Source organism: Diadema setosum, chromosome 4 (assembly GCF_964275005.1).
Source record: "Diadema setosum chromosome 4, eeDiaSeto1, whole genome shotgun sequence".
Classification (NCBI taxonomy): domain Eukaryota; kingdom Metazoa; phylum Echinodermata; class Echinoidea; order Diadematoida; family Diadematidae; genus Diadema; species Diadema setosum.
The window spans coordinates 19731131-19757250 of NC_092688.1; the positions used below are offsets into that span (position 1 = coordinate 19731131).

At 36.3% G+C, this 26120-nt stretch overlaps 2 protein-coding genes across 2 annotated transcripts in view; both read right to left on the bottom strand.

Annotated features, from left to right (window-relative positions):
- The window catches only part of LOC140226979 (cell cycle control protein 50A-like), a 30219-nt gene extending 19183 nt beyond the window's left edge, over positions 1–11036 (bottom strand). The window contains exons 1-7 of the mRNA XM_072307414.1: positions 10893–11036; positions 6886–7019; positions 5631–5783; positions 3954–4179; positions 3103–3234; positions 1899–2105; positions 1009–1174 (exon numbers count right to left, since the gene is read on the bottom strand). Of these exons, the coding sequence (XP_072163515.1) occupies positions 1009–1174; positions 1899–2105; positions 3103–3234; positions 3954–4179; positions 5631–5783; positions 6886–7019; positions 10893–11034 (1160 nt within the window). The 5' untranslated portion in view covers positions 11035–11036. The remainder of the gene's footprint in view (positions 1–1008; positions 1175–1898; positions 2106–3102; positions 3235–3953; positions 4180–5630; positions 5784–6885; positions 7020–10892) is intronic.
- Positions 11037–14551: 3515 nt separating this feature from the next.
- Positions 14552–19641, bottom strand: LOC140227677 (protein unc-93 homolog A-like). Its single transcript, XM_072308093.1, has 3 exons — positions 18715–19641; positions 16862–17129; positions 14552–14791 (listed from the first exon to the last, which is right to left on the bottom strand). Exons 1-3 carry the CDS (start codon positions 19639–19641, stop codon positions 14556–14558), a joined length of 1431 nt encoding a protein of 476 aa, XP_072164194.1. The 3' UTR covers positions 14552–14555.
- Between the last annotated feature and the right edge of the window lie 6479 nt (positions 19642–26120).

Sequence of the window (26120 nt, forward strand, 5' to 3'; positions counted from 1 at the left end):
TGGAAACCTACATGCATTCCTACTTGTTTACTCTATGACTTATTTGGGCATGTTTGTATGTTTGTATGAGCAGCAAATAAGGCATTGATTCAAAATCATTGCAACATTTACAGCACCCTTGTGTTTTCACTTTCATGTTGATCTGGGCATGTGTTTGTGCATATATATGAATTACAGTGCATTTGAGTTCCAGTGCAACAGATTATGCATTTAAAGACAGGCAAGAAAAATGAATAGATTGAACTACAGATGTATCATGTTACAAGTTCAAAGAAGAATCTATGTTTAAAATATGAATAGATGTAAAAATAAAGAGATGACTGAAGGCTTGTGCCAAGCATCTACTGACTGACTATATTGCATAACTTGTACATCACAAATACCCAAACTACACCGACATGATTGTACATGTTGTACATGTGTGGGTATTCATGTATGGACTGTATGTAAAAAGGAGTAAAAATTCAACTCAACTGTGTGTTTTATAGAGGATATCTGATGCTTGCCTGTGCCTTTCCATAGATTATCTTTGATCACAATGCAAAGCTACCACACAGATTAACATACATTGTACATGTATCCACAATATTAACATCTCTGATGGCTTACAACATGCAGCATGCTGTCTTTTCATCAATGACTTGCCAAGAGTTTGTAAACATTACATCATTAATTGATCAACTTTGGATGGTTAGAAGCTTAACAAACAATAGGTAATTAAAAGACAATGGAATACAAAAATGTAGAACAAAGTGCTAAAAGTTGATGGAATACATTCCTTTTTAGAAAAAAAAAAACAGTGTAGCTAACTTTTTTTTCAGAAACTACATTACATGTAGAAAATAAAAATGAGGAACGAAAATGTTATAACAAATGTATAAAACATACATAGCACAAGGCCTCTATGATAGGATTGAGTCTTGAAATGTAATACAACATCAACATGCTACAATATTGCAGAGGATAGCCATGCTGAAAACATGAGAGAGATTTCAGTCAGTTACTTACTTTTTGCCATGCTTTATGTGCACAAGTAGAAAGAGGGCCCCGAAGATAATACAGAGTGAGCCGGTGACAATGTAGGCTATACCCAGGAAGTTGTTTTTGCCCCCCAGCCATGACGTGGTTGTAATCACTATGCTCTTTGTACCACCAAACATGTGAACTTGGTAGTCTGTGGGATTAAGAGGGTTAAGGTTGCAATTTCGCACAATGATTTGGTTTAATGCAATTAGAGCACAGCAAATATTATGCTAAAAAAAAAAAAAAAAAAGTTGTTGCTGCATTGCACAGCCTCTCCTGGTTCTAATTCAGATGAAGTCTCTTCTTTTTTTCTGAATGTTTGATTTTGCAATTCATAGAAAAATCTATGCGGGGTACAGCATTTCATGATCACCCAATGATGTAAAAGGAATATCTTCTCACTACAACAATTATTTCATTGCAAACATTAGTAACACAGGTAACACAAGTACAAAAGTGACATGACTTTCTTCAGTTTCATGAAAACATTGCACAAAACTGACTTGTTCTACTGTAAACTTATTTGAACTTAACCTAAGTATGCATCCAAAGACTTCCTGTATCAGACCAAGTTAAAGTGAATTCGGGAAAATTCTTTAAATATGAAGCCTTCCCCCAAAACTACAATGTGGTGAGAATGTCTGTCTTCTTTCCGTGTCTATGAAGGAGATAACCAAGTTTAAAGGACAATATGTTTGTTTAACAAGAAAGAAATAATAGAATAAACAAATAACTACTCTTTTGAATTTAACCCACCTCTTCTGCAATAGAAAAATATAAAAAAACCTACAAACAGTAAACAAAAACAACAACACAAACAAAAAGCAGACTTATTAGCAATTAGAAATGGCACAAACATTTGAGAAAAAGGATACTGTAGGAGACACTCAGTGTATAGTTGCCAGCTGGTAGCCCGCTGTCCAGGGGTGTGTTGGCCTGATCAACCACACGACCATACAGCTTGCGGAAGGTTGGGAACGCAGCCGTCCTCATCCATACTATGAATGATTCCGTCTTGTAGCCGTTCTCAAACTCCCAGATCTCCCTCTGCCAGTTTGGTGGCTTGGTAGTACCGGCAAAGGCTGGTTGGTGGGGGTGTGTCGGAAAAAAAAAAAATCAGTTCCAAATTTCATTTGACGAGGAAACAAAATTCACACCTCAACCTTCACCCCTCTGATTAATATTTTCTTGCTTACATTAGTGTCTTGTCCGCTATGTGCAACTTAGCATAACATAACAACGTCAGAATTTAGGAGCTTAGGTATTTGTTCCAAGTTCAGCATGTCATTGCCGGCAACCAGGGATAGCCTGGTGGTAATGTCTCTGCCTGGAAAGTAGTAGATGACAGGTTCAAGTCCCGTAGTTCCTTTTCTCCAACATGTTCATTAAATTACAGACCAGCAATTGCAATCTTACAAATTTCATTTGTAGAGGGAGACAAATTGAAGAAAATTCACACCTCAACCTTCATCCCTCTGATTAATATTCTCTTGCTTAAAACAACAACACCACCACCAACAACAACAACAAAACAGTTTGAGTGACATAATCAAAGCTACTGCATCTCCTTCAAGTCAAGGTTTTCATGTGCATGGTAACATGCTATTAGAAAACAATATAGTATTCATAGTTTTCTCCAGCATCAAGGTAGCAGCAATGAACACTTTAACAGGGAACCCTCAAAATTTTCCACGTCTTCAACATGCTGATATTACGAGTAAGCACACAGCTTAAACAAAACGAATCTGAAAGAATTGCAGTCTTTCACAGTGGCTTCTTGAAGACTCTCCCAAAATTGTGAAATCACCCATTTGAAAGGCAAGCACAATGTATGTCTCTTCAGCATTGGCAAAAGAGTGTGAGATCATTCTTTGCCTGAGAGGTATACATTGAAACCATGACACAACACAGGATTGAAGTCCCTCCATTCCCCCCCCCCCCCCCCCCCCCCCCCACGAATACAGTACAACATCTGGCATTGATGAAGACACAACTGTTGGGAAGCTATCGAAACAAGATGACGATGATGCCCAAGGACTAGCCAAATTCTTGCCATGTTCCTGGCCTAGCATGCCATACCTTCAGAGAGATTGGCCCCAGGCGGGTTCCTGAACTTTGTTGAGACATCGCTGGTCCAGGCAATGCCACTGGTGTCGATCTCCACCATATCACTCAGGTGACCGTCATCAGTGTAGGTGATGTTAAATGTGTCTGGAGTTTGCATGCAAACATCACAGTGAAGAACAAATTTGAAATCTATGAGCATGCTGATACACAGTCGCATCCTGATGTCATACACCCGTACATGCCATATCTTAAACTACATTGTAACTCCATATAAATAATCTTACTTTGTATACATTTGTATATCTTAAAGTCACTCAATTTTAATAGATTATGTATGTCTTGCAGAGCAACAGCACAGTTTGGCATACCTTTCGACAAAACAAACAAAGCTCTTTTAATACTAAATGCTGACATCCCATTATTTCCAGATGTCAAACAGTCTAAGAACACGTCATATATATATATATAATCTCACTGGAAGTACAGCTTCATGGGATAATCATATGATTGCATATATAGCAATGTATCCACATTAGTTCACCCACACATAAACATACACAGTCTTTGATTTCTGAAAACAAGACTACTAGCACCACTATCCACATTAGTTCACCAACACACACACATACAGCTGTACACAGTCTTTGATTTCTGAGAACAAGACTACGAGCACCACTTTGCCGACAAACCGGCAAGACTATCCTATTAAGATTATGACACATCCTTCATTTCTCTGACAGTAATCTGTTGTTGGTTTGCCCTTTGCATGGTACGCATTGTAGAGACATGGTACGCATTGTAGAGATCTGATAGAAACCAAAGCTTAAGCACTTGGACCTTAAATGCAACCGGGGAGAAGTTACCATTAAAGAGGCTGTTGGCTATGGCGCCGCAGGGAGCATAGGGGGTGTAGGTGATATTTTCCGTGGTGTTGTCTGCTGAAATGTGGGTCTGTCTGTCATAAGGGCTGCAGTCACTGCTGACACTAAGAGGGTTCTGTCCAAGTAGCTGGAGGTCGTCGCGAGAGTTCACATAGCGGCGATGGTTTTGGAAATAGTTGGTCAGGCGGTAGTAAATATAGATGGGACCCTGCACAAAGCAAACGAACAACTCAGTGTTAAGCGGGCTCTTCTAACCTTGTTATGAGTTGTACCCAAAGAGGTTCTATATGTAATAGAGTAAGCGCTCACCATTCAGTGCGTGCAAATGAAAACGGGGCCAATTGAACAGTGGCGCGCGCGCACGAAAGAGGTCGACTACCAGAAGCCCGAACCCGGAAGCGCCTATAGTAATACACGTGAAGTACAGCTTCGAAGATGGGGTTGGGTTGGAAAAATCATTCTAATTTTAAGGAAAATCAATATTTGTCCATATACCTCCGGATTTTATAAGTGAGATATATTCTCAACACAGTATACGAGTTTTGATGAAAAAAGGACTTGCTCTAATGTGTCAAATATGAATTTGAAAAAAAAAATGTGGTTTGGTGTGTACATGTGTGTGCGTATGTGTGTGGGAATGTGCGTTGTATGTGTGTGGGAGTGTGTGTTGTATGTGTGTCTGATGTTTCTAAGTGACATATATTATGTGGAATCAGCACTCCCATACCAAAGAGCATACACTGTACCTTTCTGCAATCTTTATATGTAGTATGAATGCATGAATGCCTGTTTGGCAATTTTGGCTTCATGTTAAGGCACATATTTGACACATTAGAGCAAGTCCTTGTTTAAAAAAAACACGTATACTGTGTTGAGAATATATCTCTCTTATAAAATCCGGAGGCATATGGACAAATATTGATTTTCCTTAAAATTAGAATGATTTTTCCAACCCAACCCCATCTTCGAAACTGTACTTTACGTGTATTACTATAGGCACTTCCGGGTTCAGTCTTCTGGTAGTCGACCTCTTTGAAAATGGCGGCGGGTCGTTCAATTGGCCCCGCTTCTGTATGCGAGCGCGCGCTCTATTACATATATAGAACCTCTTTGGTTGTACCAGTATCATCTCTCCCAACCCCCCAACATACAAACCTATTGAACGAATTACAATGCCTCCATTTGTTTTAAAATATCATGTTCATTGCACCTAAAAGTGTTAAAAATTATTTCAGAGAATAAAATTTGCAGCATGTAACTGTAAATTTGTTTTTTGTATTTGTTTGTTATGTATATATGTTATATATCTGGAGAAATCAATCGAATCAAATATTACAGTAATTCTAACATCTGAGTACATAAACATTCATACAATTTTTTTTTTCTTTTTCTTTTTCAAACAAACCCTAACTCCAATGGTGAAATTTCATGCAGATACACAAGAGGTATTTGCAAGATGGGATGTACAATGCACCCTCTGCAAACCTCTGCTCCTACACATAAAGTGTTATCAAACATACACGGACTGTAGCTTATTGACATTTTCTTCTTGCACTTGGTGTACAGGAAATGCAATAAAGTGAAGTGTTTCCCATGTAAATATGACGTTGAACCACTGATGGGAGCACAATTCCCAACCACAATGGAAGCACTGCTTACCTCAATTTTCTCCTGCAGTTCAAACTGGAGAGTGCATGAGCAGGAATTATTTTCATTAGCAGAGTCATTGTAAAATTCTATGCATGTCTCTGTTCCATTGGTGGCATTCAGGAGAGTACAGGCTGTGGTGTAGTCCAGTATAATCTCTTGAACCTGAATTTCAAGTGGTAATGATATGCACAAAATAATGGCAATGATGAGAATTACATGGTGCTCTTCTTCATGATAACCTTGTATTCATTATCATTAGTATTACCTTGTATCCCAATTACACACAATTCAAAAACTAGTGGTTTTATATCTAACCAAGCAGGACAGCAGCACTTTCAATATCAATATTTCTGACAATTGTGCATTCAGAGACAACAGAGATTTCGTAAATGTACAGTAACAGTTTAGACAGACAAACACATTATTTATCTACTGTACAAGTGTGAAGGTAGGCCTACAATGTACATTGTACTGTATGTCCTTTCCCTATGCCTTCATGTACAAAGCCATTCTTGACTAGCTATTGATTGACAAGCTTGCACTCATGTTGATAAATTATGCATATTGCAGGTATAAGTAATCAACATTATGCCCACCATGAGGACACTATCAAAAATGAAAGATACAATACTGTATTCTGACATACGTATGAGCTCAAATATATCATCCACAGCGCATACAGTAAGGACATCAATTTTGAACAGCATGCATGTATTATGTAGTAATTCTAACAATATAGTCAAAAGGGCTCATTGTTGCATCCATTCATAATCTATGGGTATGCAGATATTGTAGCATAAAAGGCAAAATGTTCTACTGTACACATGATACACCGTAAGTAGGTAAATGTAACTGACAAAGTCCCTTTCACTTGAAGACAATGATCAAACACAAACACATTCGTACATTGTATGCAAGCTGCTCTAATAAAAAAACAAAATAAAAAAAATCAGCTCTAAAATTTGGTCACATGGTCAAAGAGAGGGACGTAGAAATAATATAACAGCTGTCAAACCAGCAACTGAAAAAAAGCATCATAATATGCTACTTTTGAATTACACTACATTGTACATAATAATCATGCTATCACATACAAACTACACAAATATCAGCAACAGCTCAGAGTGAAGGGGTATGTGTCCAAGTACTGTACTGTGTGTTTTCACAGAGAGAAAGAGAGAGAGAGAGGGATGGGGAAAAAAGAAAATCAAAATCAATTCATTATGATCAAGGTTGTTCAAACACAACTGCCTATTGTACTCACGTTATTGGATGTCACAAGGAAACCCACTCCTAGGGGAACAAATACCAAGCCTACCACAAAGAACATGGGCAGGACAGTCCCTGCAGTCAGAATGGGCTGCCATGCTGGTAACCTCTGCTGTTTGAATGCCGTGTCTGTAAAAGGCAAACATACAGTACAATGTGAGGGTACATGTAGGTCAATTCAGCATACAAATGTCACCATTTGAACCTGTATGTACAATTTGTTCATAGTACAGTTATGATTACAAAATGGAGTGTATGTATATCTTTTAGTCTAGACATGTTCAGGTTTGATAAAAGAACTGATTGTAAGAGAATATTGTAAATATCAATGCAGGCTTTAGAAAAGACATACGTGTAGATCATCCATCTATGTACATTACAAATGTACATGTACCTTTCTGGATGGAGTGGCTACATGGAAAAGCTGCTGAACTAGTAGTGGTCAGATGTTTTGGAGTAACATCAAAACAATCAGAGAATTATGATGCAAAGGCAATTGCAAACACTCCGACTTGAATGCACTTTCAGTTTTGTGTCCATGTAGACATCTTGAATTCCATGTTTCCATCTTGCACAGAAATCACAGGAAATACTTAGAATGTAATATTAGCTTATTTCCAATCATTCAAATCATTATAATAATAATTCCAATCATGTTTGAACCAAATTGATTATTACACATGTTGTTATCCATGTCGACTTGCATGTCATCATTCAAAAACAGCTCTCTCTAACCTTTGCGGTGTATGCTGCAGCTGACACAATCTGAAACTGAAGTTGGCCATCTACAAGTGTATTCTAATTTTACACAAATATGAGATGTTGCATGTCGTCACTCAAAACAGTTCACTCTTTGTGAGCTTTGCAGGGTACACTGCCTACACAAACTGAAACTAAAGATAGCCAGCTATAATTTCATGCAAATAGGAGGATACCAAAATTAGATGGCTGACTGCAGTTTCTGATAGTGGTCTATTGTTAAAAGTGGAAAGTTTTGTGCATGTTGCGCACCATGAAGCCAGCATACACAGAGACTCCAACTCTCCCGTTTTCGACGGGAGATCTCCCGCCGAAAACCCATTTTTGCAAAATCTCCCGTTCTCCCGTTTGAGATTTAATTTCTCCCGCCCTGGCTCTTTGTCTCCCGTTGGAAAGGATTTCTTACATATTTCTATCGGATGTTCAAAAAATAAGCCTTAGATAGCACCAGAGAGCATCTAGAACCCTGGGAATTTCGCGCTTCGCACACATCAACTTTGAGTCTCCCGTTTGCTAGGGGTTTCAGGCGGGAGAATCTCCAGATCAGAAGGTACTTTGGGTTGGAGTCTCTGCATACATTAAAAGCACAAAAATATTTTAGTTGTATATTTGTGCTTGTTACAGAAAATTATGTGATCTTAAAGGTTCAAGGTGTTGTGTAGTTGTTGTGGCACAGGTGCAGTTTTGCACCAGGTGCCCAAATTCCAGTTCATAATATGGCATAAAATTCAATCTTTTGCTCAAAGCAATATACATAGTGTATGTTGAAACCTTCTAAGGCTCTCTCTTGACATTTTGTCACTATAAATCCGCAACATGATGAACTTGCATATTAAAATCAACAATACACAGCGTCCATTGCAGTCAATTGTCTGATGTGAATGTAGCAATCCCTTAGCGATCACAGCGAGTCTTTCTATGGTATCTTTAAAAATATATTCTGGTTTCCTCTTGCCATCAGCTTGTTCCTCAGTACTTTCACTTTTTCAAGTACATGTACTGTACGAGCTGAAATTTTCGCGGTGGTTTTATTTTCGCGAATTTCGCGAATCGACTTTGAACCGCGAAAATAACAACACGCGAAAATAACAACGCGTGAATAACTAAGTTCAGTAAGACCCTTGCAACAGCGAAATTAACAAGACGCGAAAATGTCCTCCAAGAAGCAATTCACGAAAATATCTGTACACGAAAATTTTAGCTTGTACAGTAATTGTACAGGACTGTACATGTACTACATCTTTCTCTTTCCTTTATTATAATTAATCTCTTCTTTATTTCCTCTCAACTTTTCTTTCTTTCCTCTTTAATGCTATTTTCGTATATGTTTCCTTCCATCTATCTTTCCACTCATCTACATTTTCTTTCTTTCATTTCCAATATCTTGTTCTTTTTACATCTTTCTAAAGTACTGTATCTCTTTTTTCCTTTTCAGATAGAATCCTTTCCCTCTCTGTCCATATTTTTTTTTATTTTCAATCCATCTCCCTTTCTTCCTTTCCTTTTCACTCTATCTTTATTTTTTCCCCTTTCCCCATTTCTTTTCGAACCCATCTGTCTTTTCTTCTTCCCTTCCGAGCAAGTTTTTTTTTTCCTTTTCCTTCTAAGGCTACTTTCTAAATGAAAAATCTCTTTTATAAAACTATTTTTTATTTTTAGTGATACCTTTGTATTCAGGTATTTTTTCTCCCCTTTTCCCATCCTTTTTCTTTTATCCTTGTCCCAGGTCTTTAACTCTCTGCTCTTCCTCTCTCTTCTATCTCTTTTGTCTCCCTCTCCATCTTTTCCTCTGTAATTTCTAATCTACCAAAGGTCATGATTAATTATTTTATGAGCTTAATGTAAGATTACTTTTTCACATTCTTATTTTAAAATTGAAATGCACATGTATGCAACACGGAACAACAACAAACAATGCAACCAATAATGCAAGACATTGCACAACTACATTTATACTTGTACAAAGTAAATCAAAAAGCAGGGGGAAGGGAAAAACTAGTGTGCCTTTTAAAAGATAGATAGACTACATGTACCATAAGACTTGTTGTGATCCCTTTGGGATAGCTACATTCTGACCAATCAACTGTATAACATTGCACGTTGCTATGAAAATGTGTTTCATTGATTTGAAAAGAAAATTTATTATTTTGAGGATTTAAAGTTTGCAACAAGCCAAGAGATGGGAAAATGTCTTCCCATATTGCTTTGAACAAACGATTTAATTTTATGTTTAAAACTAGAATTTAGGCACCTGGTGCAGTGCGAAACTGCACAAGTGCCAAGTACAATGTACAAACTTGTGTAGTTTAAGTTGTAGGTACAAGCATGTAGGCGGCATCACAGAGTACGCCATGAAGCTCGAGATGAGAAAAGCTAGTGATTTAGATAATCTAGGCCCTGTTTTATGAAGAGTTAAAACTGATTACTGTACTGTATATAGTTGATTTCAACTGTAAGTCTATGGCAGCCTGTGTGGTAAGGAAATTTAAAATCGATTTTATCTTTTGATAAAACGGGGCCCTAGTCTAGATCTGCCTATTAGGTCTTATAAGCTTTTCATCTGTATTCACCTGACTTCTAGGGCCTCTGCTGGAAAGACAACACCACGCAATGCAAGTCTTGACTCCCACTAACACATTAGTCTTTACTTTAGTTCAGTATCGGTGCCTGCACTAATAAGGTTCAATCTCCCGTGCCAAGGACTTCTTTATAGCAGCCTACTATTAGTTAGAGTGAGTAAATTATAAATACAATGGACCATTCTATCATCAATCCCCAATAAATGAAATGCTTCTAAATCCAAGTTTCATTGCGTTCCAAACGTGCAAACTATTAAATTTAAAACTCACTAGAACGTGTAGAATGTCTAGGCCCTAATCCTAACTGCAGACTGTCAGACTGATTTTGTTCATAAATTTATGTAACTCAAACTGGAAGCAATCTATTAAGTTTTTCCTGTGATTTATTGCAATTTGGAAAAGTAGAATTCGGGATATCTAACAGTTGCGTGGATACAAAAGGACATTCGCGCCAACAACCCGGAAAATCACATTTACATTATGCATCATGAATACCATCACACAGTATCCACACAAGGTCGCACATACATTCAACTCAGTATATGGGACTAGAGTTCTAGACATTTATACACACACAACTGCTATGCTTCCTTCCATGAAACATTAACACATTTGCAATTGGAATATCCATGCAAAAATATCACAATCATGAAACGTTACTTACTCCCTGGCTTTTTGCTCTTATTCTCTTCATTTGTATTATCCTCTAAACTGACAGATTTGGAGGTCCTCGGCCTGTGATGAACGTTATTTTCGTGGCTATTTTCATTGGGCTTCTCCGTTTCTATTTCTTCTACCTCCGCCATGTTTGCGCTGCTAATCGATAATAAGGATTGGAATTGTGGGTTCGATCATCCGATCCGAATCGTATCGAGATACGTTGACGTAGATTCTAATTTACGGAAGCCGCGCACTAATAGTACGAAGAGTGTAGGATCTTTTGTTCTAGTACTAATACACGGTCAAAGAGGTTAGAACCTCTTTGTACACTGTACTTTGCACACAAACGATATATGCGAAACGAAACGATTTGTTCCGTTTCCTGTTTAACCATACAGCAGTGACGTCATGGCTAAAGTCGAGTTACCAGCCTCGTTTGTGTGCAGTATGCTTGGGAAGGTTAACGCCCAGTCATATAAGTTGCCCAGTTTTGTTGACAGCTGTTTTGTCATAGCCTCACTTATCTTAATAGGGACGATTAATGTCCATCGTCTACGCACATTGCAGTCTCTCTCATGTACTATTGATATATATATATATACATATATTTTTCAAACATCTTCAGTAGATTTTAATTCTGACCGTGTCCCAGTGCAAGCTTCCCAAGTTCACTTGGGATATTGTGGAGACGAGGACTAGATTTTTGACTTTTTGCGAGTTACCAACAAACTACGTAGACACTATGAAAAACAAAAATACAGAGTAGGCCCCAATAACATTCTAAGAGGAATTCAAAGTTTATTTGATGAAAATCGATTTTGTAATGGCTGAGACATCCAAAACAAAAAGTAAAACAATGCGATCCTATTAAAAGGTATCCTGGTCCCACCTTTTATTCAGACAATCAATCCCAAGAGTATAACTAATGCGTCGGGAATATGTATGTATATGTATCTGGACATGTATTAGTCTGGATATAGCGCGTGACAGAATGAATATGCGTAAAATCAAAGTTGTAATTATGCAGGGTTTTATTACTAGTTTATTACTTGGGCGCCGGGCAACAATATCTGTACTATAGTGTTACATCGTGAAGTAAAAATGAAAATGATTATGCATATTATATATATATATATATATATATATATATATGATATAAAACGTGACTACAAAAACAGAAATAAAAACGAAAAACGATACTATCGCGTGCGTGTGCATGAGGGGGATGTTTGAGAATGTTTTGCATATTTTTGCATAGGCACAGATCGAGGCTTATCTCTAGTTGGATCCCATGGTACCAACAGGCCGGTTCAACTTCAACAATGCCGGTTTACATGCCCACGAACATGCTCACGCACAAAACGCGCAGACAGGCAATATACAGTACATGATAAGCATATGCATAATTTGTTAATACATTATTAAAAAGTTGAAATTTACGTTGGCATCAGTAATGTTGTCCTCGCACTGTAAAAACGTCGGTGTTAGATTTAACACCATGGGTGTTAAATCTAACACCGATCAATCTTCAATAGAGGACCACACCCACAGATGTAGAAAATGTATTGTGACGGTGTTAAAAAGTGTTCACCTGGCACTTCGTGGTGTTAATTTGACACTGTAGCTAATGATATTTTTGACACTGCGCTAGAGTTAATTCATTAATGACACCGCATGGTGTTGATTTGATATTGGTGGTGTTAATTTCAATGGTATAACACCCGTCCAGCTTCAATAGGAGACCACACCAACTGGTGTTACTGTGGTGTAAATGTGTTTACACAGTTTTTTAAAAAATCAAGTACTTTATCGGAAAATTCTTCATCGTCTTGTTGAAGTTCAGAATTAACAAGAAATTCAAGTAACTAAGAAACTATCAAAAAAAAACAACAATTTTATATTTTTGAAATGACACCCGGAGGTGTTAATCTAACACCATGAATGAGCACCGGAAATTTAACACCAGCTCGGTGTTTCATATTTAACACCGGACTTTTTGGTGCAGTGCGCCATTGTATTACTATACTATAAATTTCATGCTTTATTCCATCTTGTCAGTCCCATTATTCTTACATGTCACAATTCAATTTCAATTTCAATTTTAATTTTATTGTCGTATTCTCAGTCGAAAATACATAAAGTGTAACAAAATAGAATTATACATAATGTCCAGCTTGGATTACAATAAAAAAAAAAAATGCAAACACAGAATAAAACAGTCGATGTATTAATAGATTCAATCAAAGTAAAAGAATGCTATAGAGAATTCCCAAGATGCAAAATTAGGGTAGGCCTATTATTGTGGATTTTTTTCTTTTTTTTTCAGACAGATGCCGTTCATAATGTCGGAAGACAAGAAAACAAAATTAACAGCCGTCTTTTTAAGCTCACTATAAATTATCACGATTAATGGTCACGATATCATTAAAGCAATTTTGATGCACTCCTCTGCCACCCTGATATCATCCCCCTTTTCCCCCATTCGGTAAAAATACGATTTTCCTTCCGTTTAATATTATTTGATCAAATCTGTCACGGGGCGTAAGAAGATTTCTTAAAGATGGGCACCAGAAGTTGAAGTAGATTTATTAAACTCAGGTATTCTATAAACGTCGATTATCAACGTGATTATACCGTCATGTGGATACGCAGAACGGATAATGATTCGAATCAATCATCATTCTTCCATACTTTCCTATTGTATATAGTGATGTGTGCTTATATTCACGGAAGTTATCATACAGCGTCATCGCTAATCTCCAATATACCTCAGAAGCCACTGATCGTTGGTGTGTATAATTATGGTAAAACCACAATAACACCAATCACAACTTCTATAGTACATAAAGTTTACATTTACATATCTTGATCCTGGCTGCCGATTGATCTTGGAAACTTAGCTACAGGATACCCATCAAGATAGTTATTTGAAACGTATCTATATTATGATTTTTTTTTTTCTTTCCAATGAGAATGTGCATCTCATGGAAATATGATTTGATCTCTCGAGGCAAGAGTTTTACAACTCAACTGAGCAATATACATGTGAAACTCAAGTTCATCATGAGCACATTCAAGAATATACGAAGTACATATATAAATATATAAAATAATATAAAACATATATATATATATCAACATATAAACATAGAAATATAGCGTATATTTAATGCATGATGACAAAAACAGCATAAAACTGATCTCCATCAATAAAATATATAGTTTAAAGCACTTAAGATTTATTGAGATAAATGAATATTTTAGTGTTCATTGCCTATCATACACATATTCTCATAATTCGAGACTGGTCTACTTAATGAAATAGTGCGTACCAAAACTACAACTAATCCTACCAATAGGATTGAAAATGGGCCTTTGTAAAAATTATTCTTGATGGGAATCTACAAGGATTAAAAATGGAATTTTAAATCGCCGATGATAATAAATGTATTTACACTTTAAGCTGTTGTTTTGGAATGCATTGAATTTCCTTTTATCGCCATTTACTCAGCTCAAAGTAAAGTCCTCATTTGACAGGTATAATGATGTATACATGTGTATTTTTACCCAGGCGCTAGCCTAAATCTGCCGGAAAGCGACACCACACCCATTCCTGTATGCTCGCATCGGACTATACTGTGCCTATATGATATTCTAAGTGATACTTTCAATATTGTTCATATGTTTTATAAGACGTGAAAGACTTCGAAATTAGATATTCCTCGGAGATGTAACAAATAAGCGAAAGTATAAGGAACGCCATCATGCTGTAGAGTTTGTGAGAGACGCAGATAACACGTGGAATTGTGATGGCGTATGATACAGCGGAACCCACAGCCTGCCAGAGACGATAGTTGGCGAAGGCCGGCTCCTGAGCATCTGGAAACACAACTCCAACTATAGCTGTGGAAATACGGGAGGGAATATGATAAACAATGTGAGGAGAAACAATGTACAATATGTCAGCTAACATTATGAAATTTAACAATTTTGCAATGAATATTGTGATTTGGAGTTTGGGTTGTCTATACACACTAAGAAATACTGGTTCAAATTTGAACCAAAAAATTGTCGCTATACAACCACCCTTAGTTATAGGGTGCAACCTTGCACCCCAATAAGCAATTTGCACCCTTAAAGGTGCAATACGCTGAATTTTGAACCTGCAGGGGTGCGAATTGGCACCCTCAGTTTTGTGCTAATCAAGGGTGCAAATTCATGCATCATAAACATTAATACATTGTGAATTGAAAATTTGGACCACGAGTACCAAAGTTTTACTCTAAGATCAAACTTACATTCTGATGGATATGTCTGCATCTTTGTAGGTACGAATATAAATATTAAGAGACTTAATTTTCTACTTGGATAATAAAAGGTGCAATTGTGTACCCCAGGGTGCTGCTCTATAGGGATAAATAGGGTGCAAATTTGAACCTTTATTTTTTTAGTGTGTACTACATCAGATTCGTGGGTATTGATGAAAAAATTCACGTGACGTTACTCATCTTTCCAAACAAATTTAAACCTAGAGTATTGTGATAAAACATTTCTCGTTAATATTGTGAAGAAAAAGAATATAGATGACCTACACACACACATACACACACACACACACACACACACACACATATATATATATATATATATATATATATATATATGCAATTGTATATATTACTTTAATGGACGAAATCTTTCTTGTATTTTTCGGAAGTACATGTCAAGAGTGCGGTGTTATGTAAGATTTATTCACGAATAAAGAAAGTTGTGAAAATTAACAAATATAATTATAATATATACTTTTTTTAAATTTGGGAGGAGGGCATTTGCTGGACGTAAAACACGCCAAGATCATGGTAGACTACCTTGTGTGTTTAAAAGTTGCTTTGAGAAGATATCTTGCTACAGTGAATCTCGAAGTTTCGTTAAGGGACACTTAGTAAAAGTTATTGAAACAGAATGCTTTATCCCAGGAAAATCATCAAATATTGCCTTCTGGGGGATGTACAGTGATGTTACTAAAATTTATAAATTCCCCTTCTCCGGCCATGCATGAATATCTAAAAGAGTATTTATATTGTATAATCATATATATACTCTTATATATTGTAAGAGATCTTTTTCATACAGAGGTGCATCAGCGTATAACAACTTACCCAATGATTTGCGTCAAATTTCCTCTTTACCCGTTTTTAAGTTCAATTTAGTTAAAACCGAAATCCTTTCTATTTGATCTTCTTTGTGCTTCAAACCTTTGAACAATGTGCGATAATATGGTATATATGTAGTTACAATGTAGTAATGTATGTACCGTTCTATTTGTGTTTGTGTATATTTTATTCCATCATCATCAGTCCCTGATTGTATGAAATCTTTGTGTACAGGGCCCCATGGAAGACCAGAAGTGACTGTCATTGTCACTACTGAAAATGGGCTACCCTCCGTATGTATTTTTTTTTTCTTTACTGACCTTTATGTATGAAATGTGTTGATTTTTTAGTACGGAAATAAAACAAACAAACAAACAAAAACTCTCTTGATTGTCGGTCATGGAGGATATTGGTGAAGGTGCTTAAAGGAATGATGTATAGTTTTGGTTGAGATGTGGAGTCTGGTTTTAACTCATTACCAGATTAAACCGCTTATGTGAAATATTACAGAGACTACAACTTTAAGAGAAATTCAAAATTTATTTCATGAAAATCCGTTTTGAATTGCTGTGATATCCCAAAGGTGGGACCCACCTTGTATCCGGATCACTTTGTTTTACTTTTTTTTTAAATTTATTTATTGGTAATTTAAAAACCGACTTTCCTCAAATAAACTTTGACTTCCTCCTAGAATTGTATGTTCTTAAATATTTCATATAAGTTGTTAATAATTATCTGGCAAAGAGTTAGATCCTGAATCTCCATCTAAATCAAAACTATACTATCCCTTTAAGAAGCCATTCATCTTGAATAGACTTACATTGTATCTGGGTTTGCCACACGGCGTCTCCGACTCCCCATCCCATAGCTAACAACACTAGCTGCCACATGGCAGAAGTGTGCGGGTTCCACACCACGAAGATGACCATTAGGACCAAATGGAGAATGCCGCCAAACATGAAGATGGCAATGCGACCAGTGTACTTCTCCAGCTGTCCAAAGATGACCGACGCCAGAGCGTCAAAGGCGCCGTACGCTATCATGGTGTAGCCGACCATCCCTGACCCCTCTGTGCAGCTCACGTACGACTATGGAGTGAATCATAAAAGGCAGTGGTAACAGGAACAACAAAGTGTTAAACATTTTCCCCTAAACTTTGTCTTTTGCTCTTCAAAATTAAGGAAGGGGCGCACGCCCGGTGCGCCCCCTCTGGATCCGCCACTGGAGTCGCACTGGATATAAAGCCTGATATCAACATAAAAGCAACAAATTCCCAATTAATATACATGTACTACAGGGTACTTGAGCTGTTATTTGCGCGAGGGTTTACTTTTTACAAATTTCGCGAATCACTGCTGGATCGTAAATTCAACAACACGCAAAAAGTTGCCATATGCTGCTAGGCTATATACAAGGCTAGCATTTTCCGACATACCTGCTTCTATTGTTTCAAATGTTTGTGTACAGCTGTGGCTCTATCATTCGTGAGTCCCTGATAGGGCAGTTACTGAATCAATCAACTGCCAATGTCGACAGACAAAAATATAAAATATATCTAGTTATGGATTATAGTGTATATTATAAGGAATTGCACTTTGGTATTTCAAATAGTCAGTAATAGGTTTGATCTGGTATAAGCGAGTCCAAAGATAAACAACATGAAGCACTTATTCTTAACAATCATTTCCTTGTTTGTAAAATTGATTTGTTTTCTCCGTCTGAGTATTGCATGAGATACTCTAAATTTGGCGTTTCCTCATTCCCTTCGATCAGTATTATGTGTATTCTGAGAAAATGTTGGTTTATCACTAGATTTATTAGTCCGTTTCAAACGGTCGAAATACATATAGTTTTAGACAAAATGAAATATAGGTCCAATGGGGCAGAAAGAGAATGCGATGTAACAGTTTCTGTAGGGTCCAGGTTATACAACCCTCACGACCCCCACCCCCAAGTGATTTCTGCACGCATGGTTTATCATAACACTTATATTTGTCAAGGGCATCCCGGAAGGCCATAAACTCATGGCTACTTCCTTTTGGTCAAACAGAGACGCATGATGAATGGTTGCAGTCCTTAAAGTTTTTCGATAATACGGCATGTCATTGGTCACGTCCTTTGTGTCTAGAAAATGACCTCGTTGACAGAAAATATACCTCTAAGTTAGGTAGTCTGTTAATACTGCCCGCAATATTATGTGTGTACTGTATGTCAATGCAGTTTGTAGATTCTGTGAATGGCGAAAGTTAGAAGACATCAGTTTATAAAAAAAAAAAAAAGTTGTCATGACTACACTCATCACTAAAGGTATAGTAGGCCTATACTTCATCCATGTAAAAATTTGTCAAGATTTCGCCATATACATCCAGAGCAATAATGTTTACCCCAAACAGTGAAAAAAAGTTATACGATATTTGAATACTGATTTCGTTCCCAACAAATACTTCAAAATTTCATCTATTTAATAGTGTTTTCAGATGTTACTTCTTTGCCAGAGGTTATAAAATTCCTACGAATAAGCCATCATAAAGCGTAAAAAGATCAACTGAGGTCGGAGAGATCATAGAAAACACGATTTAATTCTTGTCCTTGTTTGTTGGAAATAACACATCAAGAGACATTCACCAGTAAACAATCATGTATTAAAGATATTTATACAATGGATTAGTTTACCTTCGTAAAATCTGCACCTATGAACGCTTGTTCGACTCCACTGTAAATCATGATGGGAATGAGAAGAAGCAAGTATGGAGATTTCATGAGATGAAATGCAGATGTCAGGTGATCACGCACGTGACTCCAGTTGAATTTTTTATCCTCATTGTTCACGTCGGGGATTTTGTCCAGGAGGAATGTCAAGACGATGATTGCTAGGAGACCGACTCCTACGTAGATAGAGATGAGAATTGATACTTGTTTGTCTTCCGTCTGTGCTCCCCCGTCGGCCGTGGTAAAATTGATGTTGCTACCGCAGCTGTCACGACCACAATAATCTACTGAAACCGAGGTCGAATTGTTGGTCAGGACTAACGAGGAAATAGTGTTACCAATTACATGGCCCAATTTCAGGAAGCAGAAGAAGATGCCATTAAATCGATTGATGATGGTCTCTGGAACCCTGTCCGTGACATCTGCTAGTTGGATGGCGGAGGTTGTGATGTATGTACTCACTGCGGCCCAGAACGGCGATGCGGCAAGACCCAGTAACCCGGCGGCAGGAATGAGTGTGTATGCCGCTGGGTAGAAATTAGCTGCCGAGTACAAGGCGTAGAATAAACAGCCCACCACGAGCGTCCACTTAACTTTCAGCAGCCACACGACCAGGGGTGTGATAAAACTTGACAGGATAAGTCCTACATAGATGGCACACAATGATCCGACCCCGATCCCAGCGTTGTAATTTAGACTACTCTGTAGATTTGCAAGCGCGCCGTTGGCTACGAACGTCAGCATGAACGCGATGGAGACAATGAGTAGGTTCTTCCAGTAGCGGAATGGACTGAAGAGCTTCGGGTCACGACAACCGTTGATTAAATTCGACATTTCCGACGATGAAATACACGAACAACTAAACGGCGGTGACTTTTCCTCATTAACCATCGTTAACCGTGATGGTTTATCATCATCATCATCTTCTCCTTCTTCTCCTTCTTCTTCTTCTTCTTCTTCTTCTTCTTCTTTTCTTGGGAAATGTTTTGGTTCTTCTGTCGACATGATGTCAAAAACTAATTGTGACGGTCTTATAAACAAGTGGTGTCTGACCCGCGCACATTACGTTGTATTTCAGGGGTTGGAATGAAAAGTTACTCTGTTGGAACAGAGGACTACCCGGTCAGGCGTAAAGGGCAGATCAATGGATTTGTCATTGGATAGACTGACTAGAACTGATAGGCACAGATAATAACATATTGGCCCGAAGGTGATGGGGGATTAAAGGGTAGGACTGAAATAACGGTACCGCAGACGAGAAAAACATCGCTTTCAGTTACAATTTTGAATGGTGGTATATACCTGTATCATGTTTCAAAGTGAAATGAGATGAAACAAAACAGAGATTTATACATACATATATATATATATATATACATATATATTGCATAGAGTGAAAGAAATGAGACTTAAGACGGACGTTGTTCTCGATCTTCTTCTCCCTTTTAATCGAGCTTTCGGCCTGTCTAATTTCTAATTTCTGTCACTATAATTATGATACCCACAATGAGGCACCGCGTACATTTGGGACAGGAACAATCTCTCGCACTATATATATATATATATATATATATATATATATATATATAGATATATATATATATATATAAATTTGTTAATATTTTAATGGCAGCTTGAGTTGACCATATTCATTTAAAACATCCAAGAATGACGGATACGAGTATAGTTCTTGATCAGTGATTTAATGAGCAGAGGAGGAAAGAGTGAATAGTTACCAGGTCAAACTTTTTCTTTTGTTGGTCTTTTTGTAATCTATAGGGCAAACTTGGTAAGGGCTATTTCACGGCACAGCTATTTGTATGTGTGTGTGTATGTGTGTGTGTCTGTGTGCTTATTCCAGCGTTAAAGGTATTGTTTACCATTGGGAGCAGTGATTTCAAAATGTTTTGAGTTATCGTATTTGATGCACATGTGAAGGTCAGTATATAGGACAGGATCACAAAATATCCTATACATTGATTAATTCATTCATTCATTCACTCATTCATTCATTCATTCATTCATTCATTCATTCATTCATTCATTTTTTCATTCCCAACAGAAACATATAAATATATTACAGAAATTGAATACATAGATTTCACCATACTTCAAAGTAAAGGATAAGTTCACAAAAAGAATTGTAAGTATACGGAAATGTTGGAAATTGGGAGGAAAGCTAAAAAGCTGGGCTTGTAGGGTGTACATGACGTGTAAAAAAAAAAAACTTGCAATAAAACCTCAAATATAAGGAGATATCACTATTTTTCTCAATAAACCATAACTGTAGACGGTTTATTCTCTAGCAGAAACAACTTTATGATAACTATTGTTCACAGTTTGTATATTTTACAATACTTAACGTTGATTATACTGATTAACATTTTTACATTGATCACATGATCACGAATTATTCAGACAAAGTGAAATCATATGGTGTAATTCGGAACGGCATGAGTGATCACTATATCAGTTATATTGTATGGAAATGCAAACATACATCACAAAGTGAGACGTATGTAACTTTCAGAAAATCACGAAACGTTGACATGGAAGCTTTCAGGTCGGAATTGCGTAAACAAAATTGGAAGAAGGTAGAAGAATTAAGTGATATAAATGATTCAGTTGATTATGGGAAAGTATGTTGATGAAGGATGTTAAAGGGACTGTACAGTACTGGCTGAGGTGGGGATTCTATTTTGAACATTCCTAAGTGAGATAATGAAAAATCTCTTACAAAATATGAAAGAGCATGTAATTTTAAGAAGGATTCAACGTTTATTTCATGAAAATTGGTTTACAAATGGCTGAGATATCCCAAAAAGTGCTAATAATAAAAGGCGACATGCCACAACTTTATTAGGATCTCTTTGTTTCACCTTGTTTTTTGGATATTTCAGCCATTTCAGCACCGATTTTCATCGAATAAACTTTTGATACCCCTTAGAACTGCATGCTCTTTGACATCTCATAGAGTGGTTTCTGAATATCTCGCAAAACGTTCAAAGCTAAATCCTCACCTCGACCAGAACTGTACACACCCTCTGTTAAGACGAGACGAGTACGAAAAACTCCCTCGCCATGGATGAATAGCACAATTATGTTATTAATGAAACAGAGAGAAAAGTTAAATCAAATGCAAAAATTAAAAGGGATAATGATTTATGGCAAAGTTATAAACGTCTGAAAAATAGAGTAACAAATGAAATAAGAAAATCAAAACGTAAATATATATGTCAACAATTTTCAAATGAAACAAGTAGAAATGAATCCTGGAAAACACTGCGATCATTAATGGGCAAGAGTCAAGTTATTAATTGTACATTCCCTCAAGAAAATACACAGGTTATAGCAAATACATTTAATTACCATTTTGTAAATGTGGTAAGTAGCGAAGATATGCTAAGGAAAAGAAAAATTCTTTTCACAAATCGCATAATAGGGAAAGGTCTGATAAACAATTCAATTTTTGTTTTGTATCTCAGTTAGATGTTCTGAAGTATGTTAAGTTAATGAAAGCAAAGAAGTCGTTTGGATTAGATGAAATTTCTATGTATATATTGAAAGAGTCAATTTCAGAAATATTAGAGCCTTTCACTTTTATCATAAATAAATCCTTAGCTGAAGGGGTAGTGCCTGATAAATGGAAAGTAGCTAAAATTGTACCGACATATAAAAAAGGGAATAAGTTGGATTGTAATAATTATAGACCCATTTCTTTATTGTCCTGTGCTTCTAAAGCCATGGAGAGAGTTGCTCAAAAGCAGTTACTTGATTATCTAAACTTGCACTCTTTGCCTAGCAGAAACCAGTCAGGTTTCCGTCCCAAGCACTCCACTATTACTGCACTTGCTACCGTCACGGACGATTGGCACCGCTCTATTGATAAAAGTGAATACGTTGGCGCCATCTTTGTTAATTGATCTGCAAAAAGCTTTCGACATGGTTGACCACCTGATCCTTCTATCTAAACTTGAAAATATGGGGTTACTGGCATAGAACTGGAGTGGTTCGAGAGTTCTCGAACCGGAGAATAAGGATGTCAATCAATAATACCCTTTCGGATGAAAGATTATTAACCAGAGGAGTGCCACAAGGATCCCTGTTAGGACCGTTGTTGTTTAGTATCTTTATCAATGATATCAATTCCGGTTTTTTTTTTCTGACTGCAGGGCCCATTTATATGCCGATGACACGGTCTTTTATTACTCACATAAAAACCCGAAAGTTGCTGAAAATGTTTTGCAAAAAGAGTTTGTATATATGGAAACATGGATAGCTGACAACAATTTAAAAATCAATTTTGATAAAACTGTTTGTATGTTATTTGTTACAAAAGCAAGAGTATTTGAATGTTAAACTTAGGGGTAAACAATTACTTCAGGTGAATATCTTTATATATCTGGGAATCATTGTATATAATAAGTTATTGTGGGATGTTCACATCGAACAACTGTGTAACAAGTTAAGTAAAATGATTAGTTATATGGGTCGTTTGACAGAGTTTGTTAATATGACTGAATTGAAACTAATATATAATTCTATTGTGTTACCTCATTTTGATTACGGTGATGTAGTATGGCAATCCGCCAACGGTAACTCTCTCTCCCAACTTCAGAAGATGCAAAATAGAGCCGGGAGATTAATTTTGAAAGTTAACCCTTATTCCCATATTACTACCAGTGATGTTCATTATAGCTTAGGGTGGAATACAGTAATCAAAAGACAAAAAAAAAAAATCACCTGCTTTCATTTATGTATAAGATTATGAATAACATGGCCCCGAATATAATTTATGAAAGATTGTATTATGTTTAAGTATAAGACATCATCATACTCTCTCCGTAATCACAACGATTTACAGTTACCACAGCCTAAAACTAATTATTGTAAGAGATCATTTTCATACAGAGCTGCAGCAGCGTATAACAACATACCTAATGATTTACGTCAACTTTCCTCTTTACCCGTTTTTAAGTTCAATTTAGATAAAACCGCATCCTTTCCATTTGATTTTTTTTAATGCTCCAAACCTTTGAACAATGTGTAATAATATGGTATATAATGTAGTCACAAAGTAGTAATGTATGTACCGTTCTATTTGTGTTTGTGTTATATGTTATTCTATCATCAGTCCCTGATTGTATGAAATTTTTGTGAACAGGGTCCTATCGAAGACCAGAAATGGCCTTTATGTATGAAATATGTTGATTTTTAGTACGGAAATAAAACAAACAAACAAACAAACATTGTTTGCTTCTATGACTCACATTTGAGAATTATTTTGCAGTACTAAAGCTAGATTTTTGTTTCATCTGCAAAATGGTATAATGACTTTAGAGTCACAGTATCATATACCACTCATAATACCACGCACAAATTGAGTTGGTGTTCGGACACAAAGGTCACCGTCATTTTTGTCTCGTTTCCCTCGGTTTTGTTCCTGTGTTTGTTGTTTGTGGTAGTTTTTTTTTTTTTTTCATGAAGGTAGTTGAGGTCAAGGTGAAGCTATACGTCAGAGACTGGGATGGCTGGTAACTGAGGTCACTAAAGCGATATATCTTTTGCACGGCATGAAAGTTGTGCCAGTCAAGCGCGATGGCGGGTGAAGACACTTGTACAGGTTAGAAATCACGTAATGAGGGAGAAAGATGGTACTTATAAGTAGTATACATACTAATAGATAACAGAATCGATGTATTACATGCATTTGAATTCGAGACGCATGTATAAATTAAATAGTTTATGAAGGTGTGCATCAGTGTCCTTACATATATACATAAAATATGACTTTGCTGAATGTGTGTTTAATATGTAGGCCAGTTCATGTTGAAGTTGAAGTTGAAGTTTATTGTCTATAATACAATTATATTCACGTGTTTACATGGCATAATACAGTGTACATAACAAAAGACACATGCATGAAAAAGGTACCAGAAATTTAAGTAACATGAATGCTGATCATGTATGATTACTTTCTTACGGTTCTTAAAAGGTAATATTATGTAAATATAATGAATAGCATGAAACATGAACGTATTTACAACTATTCACACTAAAACATTTAAATTGAAGATTGACATGAAAATACATCTCCTGCTACAAGTGTATAGATAAGTTGGTCTAAATGATGGAAGGATATAGGCCTACATAATATACACTCAGCAAATAAAAAAGTAAACACTTTTTCGAGGTCATATTTTTCATAGAAGATTTTTATAAAAATCAATGTATTATATACCATATTAAAGGTAATTTAATTGGCTATTAATCTAATAGGATGATTAAAAAGAAAACTTTACGCATGAGTGAGCACATTCGTTTTTGTCCTCCAAGAAACAACATTAAGAATTGCAAAAACTGACATGTTCTCTATCATTTGCCAATGCCCTTCATGATAACATTGACAACACTGGAGACCAGTTTAACACAATGAGAGACATGATTTTTTTTTCTCTTTATAACCTCTCTTTATAACCTCTAAGAAAAACAAGGTGGGAAACAAGTCAAACTTCAAATGACATAGCAAATAATAAGCATAAAGATGATGAAATGAGCAGAATTTATTTATTTATTTATTTGAATCTAGTGATTTAAAATCCATGGCACAATTTCAAGAACCAAACATTATTTACAATTTCCTAATTTGAAAAAAAAAGCTCAAATTTCTAGCATCTTGTTAATTATTACTTCTTCTCTAATTTCATTTGAATTTAGATTTGACATAAGATGCTTTATTTTCCTCCATTATTTTTAGCCTTCATTGGTCTTTTAGGCCATCATTTCACTTTTCATTTCATTTCATTTCATTTATTTCATTCCTTCTTTTTTTTTTCGGCAAACATAACACGAAATGAATCAGAAGATATAACATAGGCATGTATTCGACTTTACATGGTAGATAATGGTTAACAAATACGAAATTATACATGCATACCGGCAAAATACAAAGTTATGTTTGGAGAAAAAAAAAAGAACTGAGAGGTTCACTGAGAAGCATGCTTGTAAATTGTGAACCACTCAAAGGATTCTTGTGAATACATTAAACTTTTTTTAATTTTTTTTTTTTACAAAGACAGGACAGAACAAGACTGTAGAAACACAACGACATTACATGACTTTACAGTAGGGTATACCATGATAGTAATAAAACATAAAAGAATAATGGAAAGAAAGGAGAGAAAGAAAAAGGAAATGAAAGGAAAAGCCAACACGCTGAACATCGGGATCAGAAGAGGGAATTGAGGTGCTGAACATCGGGATCAGAAGAGGGAATTTAGGTGTTTCAGCTCGATCAGCCGAGCAAAGTTTGTACAAATAAGATAATGTAAAAAATACACAATGATGAAATCAATGATTAACGATGAACC